Here is a 22,399-nt window from a genome sequence, read left to right as displayed (position 1 = left end):
ACTATGAACCTTCTGATACTCCAAAAAGGAAAAAAGTTATTGCAAGTAACAGCAAGTTTAAAAGAGAGCAGTTTCCAATAGAATCAGAAACTTACTGCTCACCTGAACTGCACTGTAGCCCAGAAAAGTCCCTTGATTTAAACTATTAAGAATATGTATGAGGCAAAAAGCTCCACAATAGCAAGAATTTTGGTTTTCTTTTAAACAACCCAACAGTCATTGTTCAAAAACTTATGAAAAAGTTTTCTTTTAACACTGTGATAGCAAGGAAGAAGGTAATCCAGAAATATCTAAAGCCCTCAAGTTCCATGCACTGTTTCCTGCATTTTTAAGGGAAATGATCCAATATAAAAATAAATAGTTACCTGTGGATCTTGCTTCATTTGGGCAACCAGTTTCTAGAAAGAAAAAAAATGCAACAATACAATGAAGATTTTCATTACAAATCTTGTTGAACAGTTTAAAATTCAGTATTTTTTAAGAACCTTTGTAAAAGCAAAATATTTACTTTACAGCATTTCAATAGCAAAGCCTGGAGTCCAGTATTATAACATTTCCAAACCCATTCTTATTAATACAGCAAAAGTACTGTATTAAGCCATCACTTGCTCCTCCTAAACAGCTCTTGAACAAGTGCTGCTTTTTAAGGACAATTTAAGCCAGCTGGGTAAGATAATCTAATAGCTGTATCTCTCTAGAACTGCTGCCCTCTTTGCTTGCAGTCACAAGAAACACAAACCACAGATAACCGCTGCAGGCACAAAAGCTGTTTGTATATTCAAGGGCAGAATATTTCAAGTACTAAAGCTCTGCCTGTGTGTTGGCTTGGCTGGTACCAGATGGAAGACCCATGTTCGGAAGTATCTTTGTCACTTTTCTCCCTCAGAGAGAGATTGAGATCATTGTAGAAGAGATGCCCTCCACATCCAAAGAAAAACAGACAGATTGTTACCATTCATACTATTCTTCCTCCCTCACTTCCTTCAGGCAGCTGCAGGAGAACACTGTCTATTGCTAAGCAAGAAAAAAGTTACCAAAGAAAACCAGAGCCCAGAAAGAAGACACAATGTAAACTAAAAACTTCTACTATCGTTTTTGGTAAATTTGTAGAAATTTACATCTCTAATGTTTTCAAAGATTATGTCTTAGGTTTACTAGCTGCATTTACACACATTTCTTTCATTGATCTGCTTTAATTACTTTTTGAACCAGGAAAACATTCTAGATTCTGTGGCCGTAAGTACCCAAGTTAAATTACAGGACTCTTATGTAAAAGGATGACCTCCTTTTTCTTTTGAATCTGTTTCCTTACAATGGAAGCATGAGAGACTAATACGATTACAGAAAACCAGAGCTGACTTGAGTCAAGAGGAGCTGGAACCTGGACTTGATGATCCTTACAGATCCCTTCCAGCTTAAGACACTGTGTGATTCTATGGCTGCTTCTCTATTCAGCTCCTTCTTACATTTTTTCCACACCACATATTCCCGCATCAGTCCTCACTTCTTCAGACTTAAAGTCTCCTCATGCACGAATCATTCCATTGCTTTGTTCACTCTTGGCACTCTTCCATAATTCTCTAGTTTGTCTCTATCATCTGGAGACAAAGTTTAAAACTATGTGCAACACTCAAGTACTCTGTACTGCAAAAACTCCTTCCACTGTGCCAAGAGCCAGTTCACAGCCTGCTATTGCAGATGTAAAACTGGCCCTGTTTTTCTGAAGTGCATCTCTTGGCATTTATCTACACTGAATATTATTGTTTCATCATGCTGCCATTCAGCATCACAGGAACACACTTAGCTTATTTTTCCTCGGCGCTTCCTGCCACATTGGAGCTTGACAAGCAACAAATCTGTTAGTTTTTACATAAAGTGATCCTGCAGACACAGTCATAAGACAATACAGTCAGTACCATAAACTCTTCATAAAATATTGCTAAATTTTTGGATCACACATTACAACGTCATGCAAGCCTAAGGAAAAAAAATATTCTTCTTAAACATAAGCTAAACTTAAGTACTTTAAAAGCTACTGATCTTTTTGTCATGAAATAGGAGAAGGACAAGAATGTTTTAGGTTCCTACCACACATCAGCTCAAGGAATCATCCATGAAACTCAATCCTTTAAGAATAGCTTAATATTAGTCCTTTAACACCTCTTGTGATCAAAACAATGAAGAGTAGAGTGCTTCAAGTTTATTTAAGTCAATACAGTAGCAGAATGAACTACTTAGACTTGATGCATCTCTTCTCAGGACAAGCAATATAGCTTTGACAAGGAAGACATTTGAATATTCAAGTTGCACACTCATACAGAAGTGATCTGGTCAGGAGTCATTCATGGTGGATTCTCTAATTATATAAAGTAGACAAAAGAAGTAGCTTTTTCTGAACAGCTAAACGCCTTTTCTGGGTTCTTATTGGTAGTTCCAGATACACTTTGCCAAAGCAGCAATATGAAAGCCTCAGACAGCATTCTGGAAGTGAAACAGAAGAGGCAAAAGCCAAGGAGCTGATCTACAAACAAAACTACATCATGAGCATCACTTGTACAGCCATGTAACCAGTCACAGGCAACATGCTGTATCAGGGAGCTGGGAGGGTTTGGCTACAGAGCTGAGCTGAATTCCTTATGCTCATCACAAACACCTGTCCACCAATTCAAAAAGGACAACAAACCATGACTTGGTAAGTCATGTTGGCAAGATTTGTTAGAGTCCTCAGAAAAAGAAATACTAGAGAAGTAAAATATGACAAGAGACAATTCTTCATAAATCCTGAGTGAAAAGAAGGAACATATATGTTCTTGTTACAAAATTCAGACTATACATGAAAGTTCAAGCATTTCATTTGAAGATTTTTTTTAGTGCCAAAACCTGCTTAATTTCTATCAGTGTGTGTGCAGACAAGCAATAACCACACAAGCACAGTTCACAAAACCTTTACTGAAGCACCCAACATTTTGCTGCAAGTGTTATTTTCCATTGTAAACATACAGACTTTTTCTTACCCTTAATTATAGAAATATACAGCATCTTGAATTTAAAAAGACAACCTTCTGATATAATGGTTTTTCTAGCTTCACCAACTAAAACCAAATCTAATTAAAGTTGATTTTTGCGCAGAGCTCCCTTTTAATGACAACTGGGCGAAGTTAAAACAAAGGAAGTCAAAAACCCAACCAATTTTAAGCTGTTAAAAGAACATCTTTTTGGGCATTTCTCAGTCTTTCATCCCTGTTCATCAGTCATGATATGTTCATATGTCATTATGAACAGCTGCTAAAGATTATTCAGATTTCACAGGCTTAAAATTTTTGGTTCACTTGGGCATAAAGAAGAATGAAGATGCACACAAGGTAAATGCTGTCATGCAAACATGAGCATGATTAACATTTTGATTGCTTTACAGTAGTCAATACTTGAGAAAATTATTTACAGGCCTTAAAAATTTATATCTCTGCAGCAAAATGCCATGGGTAGTTTCTGAACTTCCTTACTTCCACAACAAAACTTCATTGAACTTTTGAATACAAAGGCCTTGGAGTTACTGATGAGAGCAAAATACTATCTGTAGTTCTGGAAATCCATCCTTAGCCTTTTCAGTTTTTCCTCCCTGGCTGGAAGTTGTATTTTGTTAAACCAGACATAGCTTGATTTTACTAACTCACCCATTCAAGTCCTTGCAATATGTGCATCATTGCAGCAAGTACTGAATAAGCCATCCAGATCACATTTTAGACAAGTCACCAAGTAATTTTGAAACATTTTCCAAATTTCATATGATGGACTACACTGATCAGTATTATTTCTCATATATTTCTTACACCCATCATGTAACAGTTTGATTTTCAGATATCTGAAGAGCATCAGAAATACTTGGAGAACAGTGTTTAGAAAAGGTCTCATTGTTAAATTTAACATTTCAAGTTGGCAACTAGTCTATGTCTATAACAATTTTCTTCCTAGAATTAATATGCATATGTCCTCCTATATTTACTAAATTAAGTTTTAGTACCATTAGCTGTAATAGTTCCTCACTGGCACTGTAAAACAATGGCAAACTGCAACCTTACTGCCATATAGTATTGAACAGGTTACTAGTAAAAAGACCCAACATGTAAAAATTTACAAAGCCCAAACACTACAACATTTTGGTTATCAAAAATATAGTTTAGAAGCTACTAAAGTAGAAGATATTCCAGAAGAGAAATACCAGATTAAACTATGCAGCACTAGATACATTTTATTTCAAAGTTCCTCCACCATATTCCTCCATTTCCAACTGAATATTGAAGCTGGCTTCAGAACATCAGAAAAACCTTCTAGACAGCAGCAGCTGAACACTGCTTCCAGAATGTTTTTATTACTGCTACAAAATACTAAAAAAAAAAAATTCCCACCCACAGCTTGATATGTAGATTTTTCACATTTGCTAAAAAACAACAGGTGGTCAGGTCAAAATGCAAAGTATAAAATTCTGAAGTAGCTTCAAGCTTATAAAACAATTATTACTATAGTTGTAGTGCTATTGCTTAATGCTCCCATTAGTAGTAATACTGTCAGCAGTACTAATGCTGCTATTGCTTTAAAGCAAGAAAGTATATAAATTACCTGGTGAACCTGAATTTCCACTTTCAGAGCCTCCTGTAGAGTCTGCAGCTCCATTCTCTACCTTCTCCACTTTCTCTAAAAGTGTCTTTGCTGATTCCAGTGCCTTTAGTTTCTGGTTTCCTCTTTAACACCAGTCCTATAGAAAAATAAAGGTTTTATTTTGGTTAGTGAAAGAGAAGAGTCAATTTGAAAAAAGGAGGTTATAACACAACAATAATTCAATAGTGAACTATATTCAAATGCAGCTTTCCAGCCTAAATACAATCAGTCTTTTGAACACAAGAAATCTGCAGGCTCTACAAAATGCCTGCCTTGGAGTAATTTAGCCAAATTTGCTACTTCCCACATATCCCAAAGTTGACATACTTATCCCTTATCTTAGTTTGCAGGCAGCTATTTCCTACCAATATCCTACTGCAGTTGCATATTAAATTAGCAAATTTAACCACCAAGAACATTTTAAAAATCTGTGTAGATGAAAACTTATTCTAGAGAATAAAATTCTACAACCACAATGAATAGTTAAACCGAATGTACCGTATTAACACATTTCCATGATATGATAGAGCTGTTCTTAGATGGGACAGTGTGCATGTTATTTAACAGAACAACAGTAATATATTAATAACTCACTGCCTAAAGTTTGTGCCAAGTTAGTAATTTCAGTTGAAATCTGTTCTGAAGGAATTAAGCAGCACAAGACATTTCAAAAAGATTAATTTTATAATATTTTTAATCTTGGAAATCTACTTGTAGATCGTAAGTATAAAGTTTAGTATCTTCACTTGTACTACAAACAAATTAATCCCCCAATCTCTGACATAAAAAAGCATTGTCAAACATACTTCTAAAATCCCTGAATGCTGGACAAGAGAATTTTTTTTCAGAAATATGTTAAAAGTATCAGCTTCTGAAACAGGATTAAGATTCCCATATGCTCAAATCATAGTGGACCTGTGTAAAAACATCTATAAATACATACATAGGAAAGTCACTGGAAAACATTATATAGCAAATTTTCCAGTCACTTTTTCATCCAGACACCACAATTAAGGAATTGCTGAAGTGTTAAAATAGTTCCTATTTTTTTATTTTTTGAAAATTGCTCACAATCATTGCACAGGTGTTGCCAACTCAGAGGCCTTCCTAATGAGACTACAATGTTTTCAAAAGGATCCTGACAGCTTTCATCAAACATGCAGGGTGTAAAAAGAGAGTAATTCCCATAAACTAAAGGATTTTATTTTGATGTTGTCTCACTACAGTAAACTGAAGTAGAGGACAAATTTGTGAACTCCTGAAAATAAAAAAAAAGTTGAAGGTGTGTGTTTTGGTTTGTTTATTTATCATTTATCTTTTCAAACAGAAATATGTTACAAAAAGAGAAGACTATAAAGGGGAGTTAAAAAGTATTATTTTTAAACTCTTTGTCTGTGTTGTCTGCTGTTAGCTTAAAGTTACTTATTTAAATAACAAAGGCCTGATTAAACTTTCTAGCCAACACATGAAACAACCTTCTGCAAGGGCCTCTCCCACACATGACACAGATGAGTGAAAACAGCTGCCTTTGCAGCACTAGTCTCTATAAAATTGTAATCTGTATCAAGGGATACATGTAAATTACATATAGTTCCCTGCTCTATTACCACAAACAGTAATGAGAAAACAGAATCACAGATTATTACTTCCACTCACTGACAAGAACAATTACAGCATGCTTCAAGTCCCTACCATAGCAGTTTCAAAAGAAGCCATGCTTCAGAAAACCACGTTGGAGACTGGTTATGAAAATTGGAACCCACTCTAGAGGGAAGAAGTCTTTTTGTGCCTTGGAAAGTCAGTTTCAGGGTAAAGACAGGCAGACACAGTCAGTTTCTTTCTCAGTGTGTCTTCAAAAAATCAGAAGGCACACATGATGAATCGCTCCTATCGCTCTGTAGCTACATGCTAACTTCAAAGTTGAGTGCAGAACAGCAAAACAGTTATCTCAACTGAGAATATAAAAAATATTCACTTAAATATATGTCAAATATATGTTACTGTAAAGTCCAATATATGTTCGTGGGAAATATGACACAGTATTTCTGTAAAAGAACATATATAGAGTTTGAGCAACTTCTATTAATGCACAACTTAATCTGACAGATAGAAATTGTAGCACTGACAGTTCATAAAAACTAATCCAAGATAATTGCATCTATGCTTTGAACAGCTAGCAAGATTTTTCAAAATTAATTTTTAAGAGGTTCAAAAAAAGGTGACACTACCTTGCAGACAAAAGTAGTTGCTCAGCCTAGATATGTTTATAGGGTATAAACATGAAAAAATGGATTTAATTTAAAAGTTTGGTCAAGTTGCCAAATTCTGAATATAAAATATATACAATTGTTTCTTTCTAGAACTTTCAGTATTTCTGAACTTTTATTCTTTTAGACTGAACTTAAAGAGAAGATTTAAAAACTTAAGTTCAGTAGCATTATGAATTACCTCTAATACCACATTCAAAGAGGTGTAAAACTATCTCTGAATTAATCACAGAACATGGTACATTTTCCACTTTACTCTTATGGCAGTGGAACTATTTCAAATAAGAAGCTTGTAGATGACTGAACCTGCATGGGTGGCTTGGCCTGCAAAAATTCTTAATCCTATTATTTTTAAAGGAAAACAAGCAAATGCCTTGCTCAAGGTGAGAACTGCTGATTTCCAAAAGGAAGGCACAGGATTCAGGAGTACATGCATCTCTTGTACATCCAGACATACTTCCAAGCCTCAGCCAGGAAGAACACTGAGCAAGAGGTAAATTAGGCATTTTTGGATGCATTTCAACTGTTAGAGGCAGCAGTCCTCCATTCAATTTCTTGCTGGTATTCATTTATTACCAATAATCACTTATTTCTATAACGGTTGCTTCAAGACCTATAATTTCATACCCAGATAAGTGCCCCAAGGCACTGCATATAGACTTTTTAAATATTCAAAGACTGAATGAAACCTTAAACTCTACAATAATCATATAAGTGCATTCATACTTCTGTTATCTCAATTAAATACAATCTACATGGGAACCTCTAAAATATCACAATACTATTTCAACTTTGGCTATTTTGGAAGCTACACTAGAAACATAGCTGACATGGCATAGATATTTATATAAAAAAAGGTAGGACACACACAAAGCCATGAATGCCTTCTGTGTGTATAGAAAAACCCTGAATAACTCAGAATTTTAGAAAGAAGTCTTTCTGAGCCAAAAATCCTTTCAAATAAATTTGGTTTTCACATTACACAGAAAAAAAAAAAAATGTAACATTCTTTTTTTTGAGTAGATGAATTTAAATGTCCATTGTACTTATAGACCCTTGGGCCCAAATCTCAGCCTTACAGAGATTTTATTTATGAGACTGGGGCTTCCATCAGCAACGTTTACTTTTTAAGACTTAATTCCTGAATATAAGAATAGATAGAATTTCAGTTTCAGTAACCATCAAACTTTTCCAGGAACGGATGCCATCTCTTCATATCATCTATTCTTAGGTAAGCCATTTTAGCCTTGGAAGAAGTACTTACCAGTTTTGAGTAAGTTATCCCTTTCAGCTCTCTACACCCTCCTACAAAAGAAAAACAACAACAACAACAAAAAAAAGATAATTACAAATATTTTAACTAGAATTTGAAGCAAAAAAAAAATCAGTTAATTGGAAAGATGAAGAGGGAAGGGCTGGGATTTTAGAAAGGGGTTTTTGGTCGGTTTTTCTTCAGGGGAGTTGGAATTTCTTTTTAAATGCTGAAGGTAACTATATAACACCACTTTGAAAGAAAATCTGTTTGAAGTGCCAGGGAAAACTTAGGAGATCTACAATTTTAATCTGGATTAAAACACACACTATTACTGTCACTAGGGGGAGAAGCAATTAGAGGTACAAATTTTTCTAGTTCTGTGCAAGGTCAGTGTCCCCCTCCTGTAGGGGGAAAGACCTTGTCTCCATTACATTTATTAAGATCTATATCATAAGTCCTGTCAGTTGTTACAGCTAAATTATGACAAGGTTACCCACCCTGGACATTTGCCCACTATCTCTGCTAGAGATTACACCAACACCCAAAGATGGTAGAGCGAGTGGTAGCTCAGCACAGTCACAAGAGCTCAAATCCCAGAATACTGCTGAGGACTGAAACAAACAGCAGTGTAAGCCAATATGATGGGACACAAAGTGTGGAGGCCAAGAACAGGCACTGCCCGTTACACTGCTGGGTCATGGGTAGAACATTCTGTAGCACAGAAAGGTAATGCCTCTGAAATCACCACATGAATCACAAAAATCTCACGAGTCAGAGTTCTAAAAAGATAGTTACAATATAAATGATAACTCATTTGCTCAATTACTTTGCCTGATGCTAAGAAAAAGGCTCCAAAATACTCCCAATTTTCTAGTAAAATACTAGAATATTAGCGTATTTGAAGCTTGAACTTCACAGCTAACAAGATCTTCACAGATGTTTCTATCCACACGTAAGTCATTACAGAGCTGAAGTTTAAGCCCCAGCCTTATATAAAGATACAGCAGTAGAAAATCACAGTTATCTCTTGCTCATTGCAGACCAGCACAAGTGGAGGGTTTCCATTTACTAACCAGCAGAACTGCATGCTGATGACCACTGAGAACAGGAAACAGGAAGCCTACTGCTGGCAGTAACAGTATTGTCAGTCTCCTAGTCTTGAATTTTAGCATGCATTTTGAACCACAGAATATTACAGATGATGATTAATTTTAGACCAATTTCAGGCTAGTTTACATAACATCCAGCTGCTAGCATGACAGGTTATGAACTGGGAAGTATGGACTGCTTTGTGGTTGTATTGAAAAAGTAAGTACATTCGCTCTGGATGCTACAGAATCTTAAATACTGACATTTTTTAAGGTGCTGGAGAGACAGGTATTATTCTCAAACTCTAGTTGTTTCTTCTTGGTGTTAAAATCCTACTTGTCACCTCCACCTCCCACTATCAATCAGTCACTTAATTGGTCGAGAAACTTACAGAGGAAACCCTTTCATCATGCAAGTACTAAGTGCCCTCTTCAACCAGCAACTACAACTATCTGTCCATGCTATTAATAAAAAAATAAATTAAAAAAAAAAATCTCACTGCTTTAAATTACTGCCTTTGGAAAGCTGAACAAATCAGTCAGTATGACACATCTGCAAATACAGTCTTAGAACAAATAAGCATGATTTTTATTTAAAAAAAGAAAAATATCAATTTACTTGTAGCACAAGTACATACAACCTGACAAGAAAGCTGTCATTTAAAAATAACAGCAACTGTTCCTTCCTTCCTTTTTTCCCCCTACGTAGAGACTCGCCTCCATAGCAGGACCCTAGCTCCATCAAGATGGAACTGTGCAGAAAAAAGCTGCACAGTTATAAACCTTTAGATTGCATTTAATCTTGCTGCAACCCCAGACTCAGAAGCCAGGAGCTCCCAAGGACAAAGTTTAGAACACAAGGAGTTTAATCGTGACTATCCAAGTGAACCACTGTGTTGCCTTGGAGAAGTCACTTAGAGAGGACCTATATAGGGAATGGAAATACATTTGCATCCTCTTCTGTACATAATTTACTACAGGCTTTTTCTTAAGTGTTTAGAACAGGTTAACCTTTGAAAGTCAAACCTCTGGCAACACAAAATTCTGCCCTCAAGCAGGTATCCTATTTTTACTAACATGCCTGCCTCATTTAGTAGGGAGGACAAGCACAAAGAATGAAGTATCAATTGAATTTCTTGTCATTCTGAACTTTTAATTTGCATGGCTTTTTAAACTCAATATCTAAGCCCTATGACAAATCAAAAATTGGTTTCTTCATAAGCAGCATACAGAAAAGAGCCACAGAAAAACTTGTGTCTGATACAGGCAAGTTTTGTTAAATAGAGAATTGAGACAGAGAAATTAAGAACCAATACTCAAGACGGGTAACCCCAAGCATCTTAAACAGATTTAAGTTTTCAACTGCTTTTAGCATTTTTATAGTAGAGAACAGCATATGACCAACTATATCTGCAACTTTGGCTCTTGACAACTCTGTATTTGGGGATACTGGGAACCAACACAGAATAGTATTAATGAAAAAGGGATAAAGTCTGCTCTGCAGATGAAATGAAATTATTTCTTGTTCACAGCAAAAGTACATATAGAAACTCACACTACCTTTCTCATTCTCACTACAAAACACATTAGAAAGTTAAGATTAGACAGCTCAAAATCACTCATATCAATAGAGAAGTATGAAGAGTTTAGCATTATACAGGGATTTCTGACAAAAACTTCAACAGCAAAAATGTATTACAAAATCTCAGCTATCCAATTTACTGAGGTAGCCTTTTGAAGGCTCTAGAGAAGCTGTAAATTGTCTAAGGTAGGAGCCTGCAAGGTTAACTCTAGGATTGTTACAGTATTTTGGGGGTTTTTAAACCCCAAGTCTGGGAGTCAAATTAAGAGCACTGCCTTCTTCCCAAAATTTATATAAGATCTGTGACTAGAAAAGTTACTCATTTCATGGGACCATTATAAAAACTAAGATTTCAAAACTCCTGTTTAAGGCTTGGTAGTACCTGAGGACATCAGAAGAACACATGTGGTGAAAACATTTTAGCACACAACACCTGAAGGCTTAAGACTATTTAAATGCTAATTATCTGTATATTAAGATGTCTGGTTATAACAATTAGATACTTATTATTACCTTCAAGTTATACAATAAAGTTTATGCTACTGTAACCAGAGACTCACTTGTAAAAACTGAAAAGAATTAAATGTCATGTTCAGTAACTTTTTCTTTGCATTTTTCCTAACTCTAGAAACTAGCAAATGTTTACTCTCAGACCATGGAACTCTATACATTCATATCATGTTACAATATTTAATTATGTATATTTTACTTTTCGCCAAAAGGCTCTTGGTCTTGTTCAGTGCACAGAATGAAATCAGAAAAAAAATATAAAGGACTAATTGCTGTGCATAGGCAACTGTGAACCTGATATTCTTTTATATTTCAGATAACTGTTCTACAATGTGAGGGTAAAGCATTATTAATTTTATTTATTTTTGGTGCACAAAATACAAACCACACAGAAGGGTTTCAGAGCTTTTTCTCTGGACTTTTGTTTTTAGGTGTGAACTCCCCAAAGCAACAGCTCTCCCTCCTATATTTAAATGACATCCTGTAGATAGAGAGCACTCTATCACTATCTCCTAAGAAAACAAGTCATAGCAGATACTTTACTGCAATTTTCAAGTTCGCAATTCATATTCCTTCACAGAGTGGGATTTCTGCAGTCTTAAGAAGACCAAACACAGGCCAGACAGGGTATATAACCAATTTCACATTACATTATTATAAGGCTCACATTTCAATGACCATCACTAGCAGTGCTGGTGCTGTTGCTTCTGCGATAAAAGCAAGCCTCCTTTGTGCCAATGCATGGAATCTGATCTTGGTGTTGTGCTGCAGCTGGGAGAACTCCCAGTCAGCCTCAGTAACACATGCCAGGCAGGTGGTAAAGGGACCAACAGGATTCCTCAAGATAACTGAAGAATGAACTGAACTGTACAAGCCATGTCTTCCAGTTTGTCCATCTGTACAACTGCTCTCTCCTCCTCCTTCCTTAACCCCACACAATACTGATGGATTAAACTCCTCCTAAACTGGTCAAGGAGCCTGGATTTTCTGCTTATGCATACAGACAACTTACAGGATTCAAACTACAAACTTCAGTTCTATCTAAAAGTTCTTCAACTGCTATGATTCACCATGAAACAAAAGCAGTTTGGAACTCAAGAAGCAGCTGACTTCACTTGGAGATAGATTACTTCACCTTCCCTGAAACACTTCATAAAACCATCAAACTAAGTTTAAATAGAAGTGTTGTCTTTGCAGAAGCAGTACTATATTTAACACATAGAAAATGAGCTAGACCATCTCTAATGTAAAGATAAAACCACTTCACAAGCTGATTCTTAAAATATCCACCTAAACTTGCCATGGCACCAAACACATGTAAACAGTTGAGAGTTATCCTCTTAGCTCTTGTCCCATGACTACAGCTCCATTGGGCATCAGTAACTCTTCCTGAACAGTTTTTCCTAGCATCTTGGGGGTGGGATGGAGTATGAAATCACACTCTGGAAAAATTATAAAACTACATTTGGCCTAGTAGAAAATTAGCACAAACATCTTTTAAAATCTCAGAATCATTTCTGTCACTTGAGCAGATATGTTACTCTCTACTTTGTATAACCTGTGCATAAACCTCTCTTTGCACAGTCTTAGCCTATTTCTTGAATCAGAGAAGCCTCTCTAACCTATGAGCATTAGTAAGCCTGGCAGAAGCTCTTTCTGACAAGGTATCAAGGGCTCCCCATTTAACCTAACATTCATAAAACTACCATCAGAAAAATCCTCCTTTCTTTACCCAGACACCAGTGTACAGGGACATTTTAAAACACTGTTTCATTCAGAAGTTATAGTATTGCAGAGCCTCACTTTGCTCAGTGAGTTACTATTCACCAGGTTCTAGGTACACATAAAATCATCTTATATGCAGTGTGGCTAAATTCTTGTTCATGTGAAAAAAGTGGTATGACCTAGAATTTTATCTCAGTGAATTACTTTTCAGAAGGACTGTTTAGCTAAACACACACCAAGAAAACTCACAGTACTAATAAGGTCTATAAGTTTGTTATACTAACAATGCAACAGCAAAGTTTCATATTTGAAGAAGGGAGCAGAGGAATTTTTTGCAAAATTGAAGTATTTATATGATGTGAAGGTATAAATCAACAGAAGGCAGAGTTAGGCCTGTTTCTAAAAATTTTTTGCTGCATTATTCAACATTCCATAAAGCTGCTGGAAACATGGGTTGTTTGGGATTATTTTTTATAAACATTGTTTAACAGTTTAATTTCAAAACTATGTCATTTAATCTGTTAAGTCTTAAAACCATAATTTTTCTTTTAGGAATTTACACAGTATTTACCACCGGGAGGGAAAATAAGTTGGAAGGTCAACAGAAAACAGAAGGAGCTGTCCCCTCCTAGCTGTAATAGCCCACTGTTCAGTCTCAAAATTTATAAGAAATGCAATGGGAAGTTATTTGAATGCTTATGCTTTACAGTTTGGTTTTGTTTTTTAATATTATGTCTAGCAAAATAAGTTTATTAACCTATATTGTTCTTTATCTGTGTTGCAAATTTCTCATTCCAGTCCCTGGTAAGTTCCTGCCTTCCCTTCATACTTCAGAGACAGAGGACTACTTGGGAAAAAGGGGAGGAGAGGGAGTTGAGAGAAGACTCTTTCTAGAAAGAGCACACCTATAAATCCTAATAATTGATTTAACAACTGAAGATGCAAGGAACAAGAAAAAGTTAAGAAAACTCTACCCCAGCACCTATAAACTTCTTTTCACCCTGAAATTCCATTAAGAAGGGAGGGATCTCTGATTTCTAGTTTTATCCTTCTAAACATGAGGAGAAATTTCTTATTGAGTGCCAAACCCTTTTTCCCCTCCTAGCAACCCACTTTATCTTGGAAAGAAATGACTTGTGGGAATGATACATTAGTGAGGCAGAACTGCCGTAAGAGTTTTGGGAAGAGGTCCAGAGTACAAAAGGAGATGATCTGGGTAGTGTTGCAAGACTGCAGGCATGAAATGCAAAACTAGAAGTACCTCTGACTATCACTGGAAGTACAACTCCATTTCTGATGGAGAGAACCTCAGGTATGTGCATGTCCTGCTTGTCCAGACTATTCTCTGAATTTTATCTATCTGACAAAGACGTTCAGACGACACAAAAAAAATGTCAGAAGAGCAGCCAACACCTCACCGACACAGCAGTGACACTCAAGGACAGCCTCGGCCTTCCATTTCCACGGGAAAAGAGATGCTGTTACCGCAGTCGGCCAGCAGGGGGAAATGCCAAACAAGTGAAGGGGGAAAAAAAAGTTAAAAGATAAAACACTAAACGTAAGGAATAAAATCCGGCAAACCACACACATCTCCACAGTGGAGATGGAAGGAAGAGATTCTGCTCTCAGAGAAGAAAGCAGGAGAAATGAAGTATATATGACTCAAAGCATTCTTTCAGAATTTAGAAAGGAAACAGTGAAAGTGCAAGTGCAAAACACAAACAAGTAAAGGCAAGCTTTCAGTTTCATGTTAGCACAGTGACTGCAAATCAATTAAAGTCTTCTTAAATCTAGCGTTTTAACGAAAAGCAAAATAGTGACTAAACAACTGAGAGAACTAAGCTGAAAGATTATATATTTTTAAAGGACTATACAACATGAATGTATGAACTAATTTGTTTAAAATGAGCACATGTATTCTAGAAGATCATTCCATATTACACCAGACTTCATATTACATTTATTCAGAATCTCAAGAGCCTGGGCTTTTTTTTTTTTTCCCCCAAAGAGATTTCAGAACAGCAGGGCTCCAATTAGAGACCCTGAATTTCCTTCTGCCTTTAAATATTACCTACACAGTATTTCCATGCTTATGAAGTATAGTGAAACTACTTAAAAGCAGGGTTGGTTAAGTGAATAAATCCGTGTTAAATGCATTTTGATGAAGGGCAACTTGCATGTAACAGACAGGAAACAAACACAATTCCACAATGTGTTTTAAAATTAAGAAGTAAAAAAACAAAATGTGATAATTTGATGAACAAAGAAATTTAACAGGCATTTGCAATGAAGAAAAAAAGACAAGCCCTGCAATCACAAGGGCTTTCTGTTTAAAATTTCACTGGCTGAGAATCACAAGGAGCAGCAGTGAGATTTTTCAGTGACAGATTTAGGGAGATTAGCTACACAAGCTTCTACTGATGTTACCGTTCCACAAATATCAGACAGAAGCCACGTACCCATGTAATAACATGCAAACATTTAAAAATGCAGGTGTACTGTGATTAGCGATTATACAGCAGGGTACCTTAAAATAACAGGTAATCTTTTATAGTTCTGTACTTAAAAAGTTCTTTCAAAATCAGATGCTGTACTTTCAGTAAAACTCATCTCAATGTGTCCACGAAACCTAAATGACATAAATGACAAACTAAATGACAGTTTGCCAAGCATGCACAAGGAGCTTAGACTACCAGTATATGAGACCTAAGTGAAGCCTAGTTCTGCTTCAAGTTTATAGTTCTACCTTCAGTTTCTTTCTTATTGTTTAGCCTGCAGGCTAAATAACACTCCACAGTCAGCTAATCTATCTGGCCAAGGCACTCTCCTTCACGTCCTCTTCCAGCTGTAAGGTCCTACCTACAGCAGTTCCCACTTTTTCTGGAGGGAATGGTGGGTGAAGGGGTGTCACACTCCACAAAAAGTTGAAGTGATTCACAGATTGGTCAGGGGAACATAATGCACAAGTTTAAGCAGTAGAAGCACTGTGTTGGCAGCAGAAAGGGAGACCTTCCTTCCTTCTTTCAGCAGTTACCAAGTTCCAGTGTGTTATACTGGGTACAGGACTGAGCACTTTGCTGATTCTTTTTAATTAAAACAATCATCAAGAAGTGACCTTTCACTTTCCCCACGTGGTCAGAAATTTGGCTTGTGAGTTACATTTTCAATGACAGAGTCACATTTGAACATCCTTTTCATTTTGAAACTGGAAGCCTACAGAACAACTAGGGATAAAGATGCAGTTTGAGTTTGGCAGTCCTGAATTATTTTTGTTCTGCTTGTTACTCAGGCAAAATAGAAATCACTATTATCTGTGCAACCTCATTATGGCACAGACATTCTTTAAATATTAAGCCAACGTATGCTGGCTTTGCTATGGTCAACTTTCATGTCAATATACTGCAACAGGTACTGGGCCACACTTAGTCTGTCACAGTTCTTATAATAAACTGGACTCTTCAATTTAATTATTTCACCACATGCATTAAAAAGAAACCATTTAATGTATATAAGGTACAGTAGCATAAACTTGACAATTAGCTGATAATATACATTCTTGTATTCTCCTACTTTATAATACTGAAAAATACTTATAAGAATACTTCTAAGAATATAGGAGCTCATTTCCTCTTATGTAGAGCTTCCATTTTAACAGGAAGCGACATGGCTCAAAATGAGAAACTATACATAAATTTTTGCCTTTACAACACTACAGATCACTTGCTCTAATATGTTAGGCCTCTAAATTATTGCCAAAGGACGATATGAAAATGATTTGTTGGTGAACAGATGTTCACACGAAAAAAGTATCAAAAGAACAATCATTTGTTTCTTCATCTGTCTTCAGATTTTACAAACAAGATGAAAAAGGTAATGCTTCTCACTCACTAAATGTGATTTTTTTTTTTTCCTAGAATGAATACTGGCAATTTAATTTCAGAAAGTTCTATGTAAAACAGTCTCAGACTTCTGTTGATTCTGTCGGGTGCTCTGAACTCTGAAAAGGTGGCTGGGACCCTCTGCTGCTACCAGACAGGTATCACATTTTTCTCTCCTTTTGACTACAACATCTGTTCTAAGTACAGCTTGCTCGCATTTAGTAAAAACCATTCTCATTCTATATTTGTATTTGACTCACTTTTTAGCAAATCAAACTTAATTCAATTTCACCAGCTATTATTTCATTAAACCATGTTGTCATTTTGGCATTCCTGATGTCCTGAGCACAGAGATCAGCAAAGAAAGAAAAAAAAAAAAAAAAAAAAAAAGACCAGCTTGCTTAAGACCCTCAAACAATAAGCATTATATTCCCTGTGTAGAGATTAATTAGATAAGGATCAATAAGGTTTCCATGAGCTTCTAGTTTTGTGTACTGATAAATTATGATAGCGCATGTAAAGGTATCAAAGTGTTTCACACGTAGCCTAAATATAAAGGCAGCAACAGAATTAGGTAAAACATGCTTGTTTCAAACTCTGAACATACCAGAATACTGAAAGCTCCTTTCTCTCCCCCTCCATCCCAAAATAAAAGCGTGAGTGAGAAGGGATTTCATTACATTCTTAGAACTGTGAGAAGCAAAGTCAAAGGCAGCCAGTGGCGTTTAGCATGCAGGCTGTACACACTCCCAAGTACGTCACACTGACAAAACACGCTGGTGGAGCTATCTGCCTTCCCAAGGCCTCCAACGCACTGTCGCTAGGCCTAAATCAGGTAGCTCTGTGTGCAGTGCTGCTGCAGATGAGCAAGAGTACACCCCTTCTCCCCATTTCCCTTACATTTAACTACCAGATTGTTCCAGCATCAGCTTTTTCTCTCTGCTTCCTTCAGCAGTAATGACTGTATTTAAAAAGACAACAGCATCACAATTTACTGCGCAAGATTCGGCCCTATTTTTTTTTCCTCTTTACTACACTAGCTCCCCTGCAGCTTCTGAGCCATTGTCGGCTGTTGTTTTTTGTTCCTTGAATGCAACAGGACTTGGCCTGCCAGGCTGCATCACTGTTTTCACAGCACACCTCTAAGAGGAAGAAAATCTCCTCTTCCCTACTTCCTGCTGAGCACTGTGAATATTTGGGTTTCTCTTTTCTCCCAACAGATACACAAGTCTAACACTGTTGAATATTCACACATTCCTCTCTTTCAACACCAATTCCTTCTGTTTTTTTTCATACAAAACTATTAAAGGAAGGTGTAATTAAGCTGTGGCCCAAGTACCTCAGAAGTTCTTTTATAGAGAACTCGATTCTGGTGCCAGGACAGTCCTATTCTGATAACTATTTCGAGCCATTTACTTTACCTAATGCATCGGTTTCCTGCTCGTAGGATTTCTAATCTATCCTATAGCTTTGCAACACTCATGTTCAGGATAAAGCATTTTGTCTCGAGAAGTCATGAACTTTCTCATACAGGCAAGATGGAATAATGGTGAGATAAAACCCACATTTTCTCATAGCTTTACACTGGATGACACTCAGGTAAACTCAATGCAACACAGCCTCATGGGACTGACACAATGGGGAAACACAATGGCATCAACTAAGGTATGGATGAACTCCCAAAATTCCTCTTCACCAAGCCAAACAAAATAGGGTAACCTTCTGGAGGTCAAACATGTGTCAGAATACTGCATTAAATAAATAAATAAACAAACACACACACACACACACAAAAAAAACTTTTAAAAATCACTAAGACTTAAAGGTAAGTATCGAGATGCAAACTTTACCTGAATACTGGAGGCAAAAATTGTCTGACTCTTTTTCTTTAAAAAATATAAGTCCACACTCAAAAAAATATTGAGACAAAACCCCCCAAAAAATCAGTTTTTTCCTTCCAGGGAACAGTTTGACTCAATTCAAAAAGAAAATATTTTTTCTAGGCAAAAGTAGAATTTTCCAGAGTATATACTACTTTTTTTAAAAAATACACAATTATGTAAACAATGTTTTAACTACCTCATTGCAATGGAAACCCTGACAACACTTCATAAAACATTTATGACAGAGTCCTAATGAACTATTAGACAACAACCTACACAAAAAAAGATGGACAAGTGAGAACAAGTTTATATACACACACCTTGGAAAGACCTGTTTTCTATTCTCCATTACAGATTTGTTTTCTGATCTTAGCAGCTGTTTCCTTCTCTCTTTCTCCACAATACACCTCAACTGAATTACAAGTTTTATTTCAGTCCCTTGTCTTTCAAAAAATACCTGCCCTAGAAGGAAGGAAAAGAAGGATGATACCACTCTCCACACTCTTTTCAGTCCCCTCTGCTGCAAAAAAACATACATGTTCGTTCCAGACAGAAGGTATTTAAGTTCCAGAAATAAAACATGAGCATTTTAAAGAATTCCAAAATCAGACATAATTAATGTCTCAGAAGCTACTCCTAGTGAGTAATAGTCCCTCTTGTCATTATAACCTGTGCTAAATGACATATTTTCAAATAATCTATTGGAGTAACTGTAAGAATTTCAATTATTTCAGCCCTTTCTATTTTCTCAAGTTGCATTACCAAGTACATAACATCTGGCACAAGTTCCGTGGGGGAAGAGGCTTGTACACCATCCTTTCATACACACTACAGGCTTCAGTCCTGGAAGAGGGCAGAATGGTAAGAAATACTTTTTTTCTGAAGGGGGCAGGAATGGTTGTTTACTGGTCACAACAAAGGACCCTGGGATCAGCAGTAGCATGTGTTGCCTATCTCTGAACTAGTTAATTTGACTTGCCTCTGTCAAGTCACTTTTCATCTTCCAAATACAAAATAATGATACCTGATTTATAACAATGCAAGCATTCATTTCTTGGCTATGTATGTTTTTAGAAGTGTCTGCTCACTAACACACAAAACAATGCTTTGTCCAATTAGAGACCGACAACCAAAGCAAGCTTCAGGTGCTTAACTTCATGAGCTACAAAACCAAAACACATTATTCAGTCTTCCTGTTCATGAACATCAAAAACTGTCAGTCTTACTTTTCAGAAATCTGCATCAAAGTTCTTACTCAAGCATTCAAGGTAACAGCAATTTTTATGAATTAAACTTTCTGTGGTTATTAAGTTCCTGCTGCAGTCACACAGTACACTAGAGACTGTTCAAATTCCACAACAGCTTAATACTAACCTGCTAAAAAAATATTTTTTCCACAACTTGCAAAACATCACAAGCATGCACCCACACAAAAGTACAAAGTGCTAAGAGCTTCTGAATACAATAATGTAAAATTGTAATTCAAATTACTAAAGGCAATTACAAATAGCAAGAAGTTGAAGGAGGATTGATTCCCCCAACAATAACCTAAACCACCTAGATATCTGAAAACTTGTATAATCCATGCACACTGAGCAAAGCTGAAGTAAAGGATGCAATTCCTATAGCGGGTAAATCAGCACTACCATGTGCCAAGTGTTGCCAAGTTCTGAACTAGTTCATTTGAATATCCTCAGTCAAGTTACAGTCTGGATGTCACATCTGCATGCTCCTACGTGACACATTAATCTCCTTATCCTCCAGGCTAGGAGTCTTCTGGACAGAAGTGTCTGTTGTAGCCCTTCTTCCTACCCCCCCAGATACAGGAATGAACACTCACACACTACTGGGTGAGTTTAATTATTTAACACCTAATCAATACTTGGAGCATCAAAGGACAGGTAAATTCATATATACAGAAGCACAATATTCAAAAGAAACATTACTTTCAAGCAGTATTTATTCTCTGAGAAGTGTCTGTTCCCACTGTCCTAACAGTTCAACTAGTTAATATAAACTTCACCCATAATAAAATCAAAATAGTTAGACAAGGAGTAAACATATGAAAGTTAATACCTGCCATTTGCCTAACAGTCAAACCACTTTAAAACTCATTGATATCAATGTTAGGTGAGTGAGAAGCTTTGAGTTTCAAACCAGAGTATCAAATAAAAACAATTAAAATTCTACCACAACAACAAAATGAGATGTGCAGTGGATTCTTGGTATCTATTAAAAAAATAAACTCACAGCTGGTCATAGTGAAAACATCACAGACGGTTAAAAATGCAAGACAAGGACGTCCACAAACTGGAAGAGAAAAGAACTGAAGAAAAGAGGCTGGGATGAGGCAGGATGTAGGAACAAATTGTAGAGGCAGGAATTAATTATATGATCCTTTGAAGGTGATATAATTCATGATACAAAGATTACAAAACACTGGCCATTTAAACAAAAACTCAAAACATAGAAAACAAAAACACACACATACACACAAAGAAAAAAAACACCCAACAACAAAACCCCACATTTCTAAGGAACACTCTCTGCCAAGTATTCATATAAAAGATTGCAATCTTAATGAAATGAAGCTTTTGGACATCCAACTTCAAAGCAAATGAAAAGAGATGCTGGAAGACCTACATCTCAAATACCAAAAGGTTCATACACCATATTGCAACAAAAACAAAAGGAAGCAAACCCATTTACACACCTCACACCATCTTAAAGTAAAAGCCATGAGAGGACCTACACAAAATTAATAAAGAAAATCAAAATAAATAAAACACTGAAGCGTCAAAGAACAGGGAAGTTACCACAACAAGGATCAGGGTTAAGTCTGTGAACATTCTTTTAACTTATCTGACAAAAAGGAAGGCTGCACACATTGTGATGCTTTCCATCATTTCAGATAGTTGTAATTAAAGTAAACTTCAGAGAATTACAGGGGATCTGATAATACCAAATGACTGGTTTTTAAATGACCTGTTGTCCCAGGTCAAGAAGTGCAAAATAATATAATCAGAGGAAAAAATAATCTAGCTATAAATAAACAACAATTAATTGAAACTAGGCATGACTACTTACAAAAAAGATTTCAAGATTACTGCAGGCAAACAGTTCAACTCTCAGCAGCAAGAAGTCCAAGAAAAGTCTCGGAAGGTATTAGAAGCAGAACAGAGAAAAAACATGGAATATTCTGTGATGCACAGCTGTGATGCACACTGCACAAAATTCCAGCTGCTCCACCCCAAAAAAGGGAGAAATAGAAACGGTACAGAGAGGAATGACAACAAGAGAGTATGTTTAAAACAAATTAAACTATTTTTCCCTTGCACCAGCCTATCACACACACAGGAAATGCAGGTAAACTGCATAGAACTTGCTGTTGTGAAACACTGTGTAAGCCACAGATATTTATAAATTAGTTGCAAAAGGCAGCAAATTCACCTATAAATAGTTTGATGTTGCTATTCACAGTGCAATAGCCCAAATGCAGCTTCCATCTCAGACAGCAGCTAAACAACTGTCAGAAACCTACAGTTAATATTTCAG

The 22,399-nt window shown here is 36.3% G+C and overlaps 1 protein-coding gene across 5 annotated transcripts in view; it reads right to left on the bottom strand.

Moving 5' to 3' along the window:
• The window catches only part of PHF21A (PHD finger protein 21A), a 125,705-nt gene that overhangs the window by 86,619 nt on the left and 16,687 nt on the right, over positions 1-22,399 (bottom strand). For all 5 annotated transcript variants that reach the window (XM_088057518.1, XM_014251976.2, XM_005522463.3 and 2 more), the window contains 3 exons: positions 8,188-8,228; positions 4,618-4,753; positions 366-398 (listed from right to left, as the gene is read on the bottom strand). In XM_088057518.1, the coding sequence (XP_087913644.1) occupies positions 366-398; positions 4,618-4,671 (87 nt within the window). In that variant the 5' untranslated portion in view covers positions 4,672-4,753; positions 8,188-8,228. The remainder of the gene's footprint in view (positions 1-365; positions 399-4,617; positions 4,754-8,187; positions 8,229-22,399) is intronic.

Source organism: Pseudopodoces humilis, chromosome 7 (genome assembly GCF_049639895.1).
Source record: "Pseudopodoces humilis isolate 2021_Gansu_Grassland_sample_001 chromosome 7, ASM4963989v1, whole genome shotgun sequence".
Classification (NCBI taxonomy): domain Eukaryota; kingdom Metazoa; phylum Chordata; class Aves; order Passeriformes; family Paridae; genus Pseudopodoces; species Pseudopodoces humilis.
Note: the sequence above shows the minus strand (reverse complement) of the source record. Positions and strands in the feature narration are given on the sequence as shown.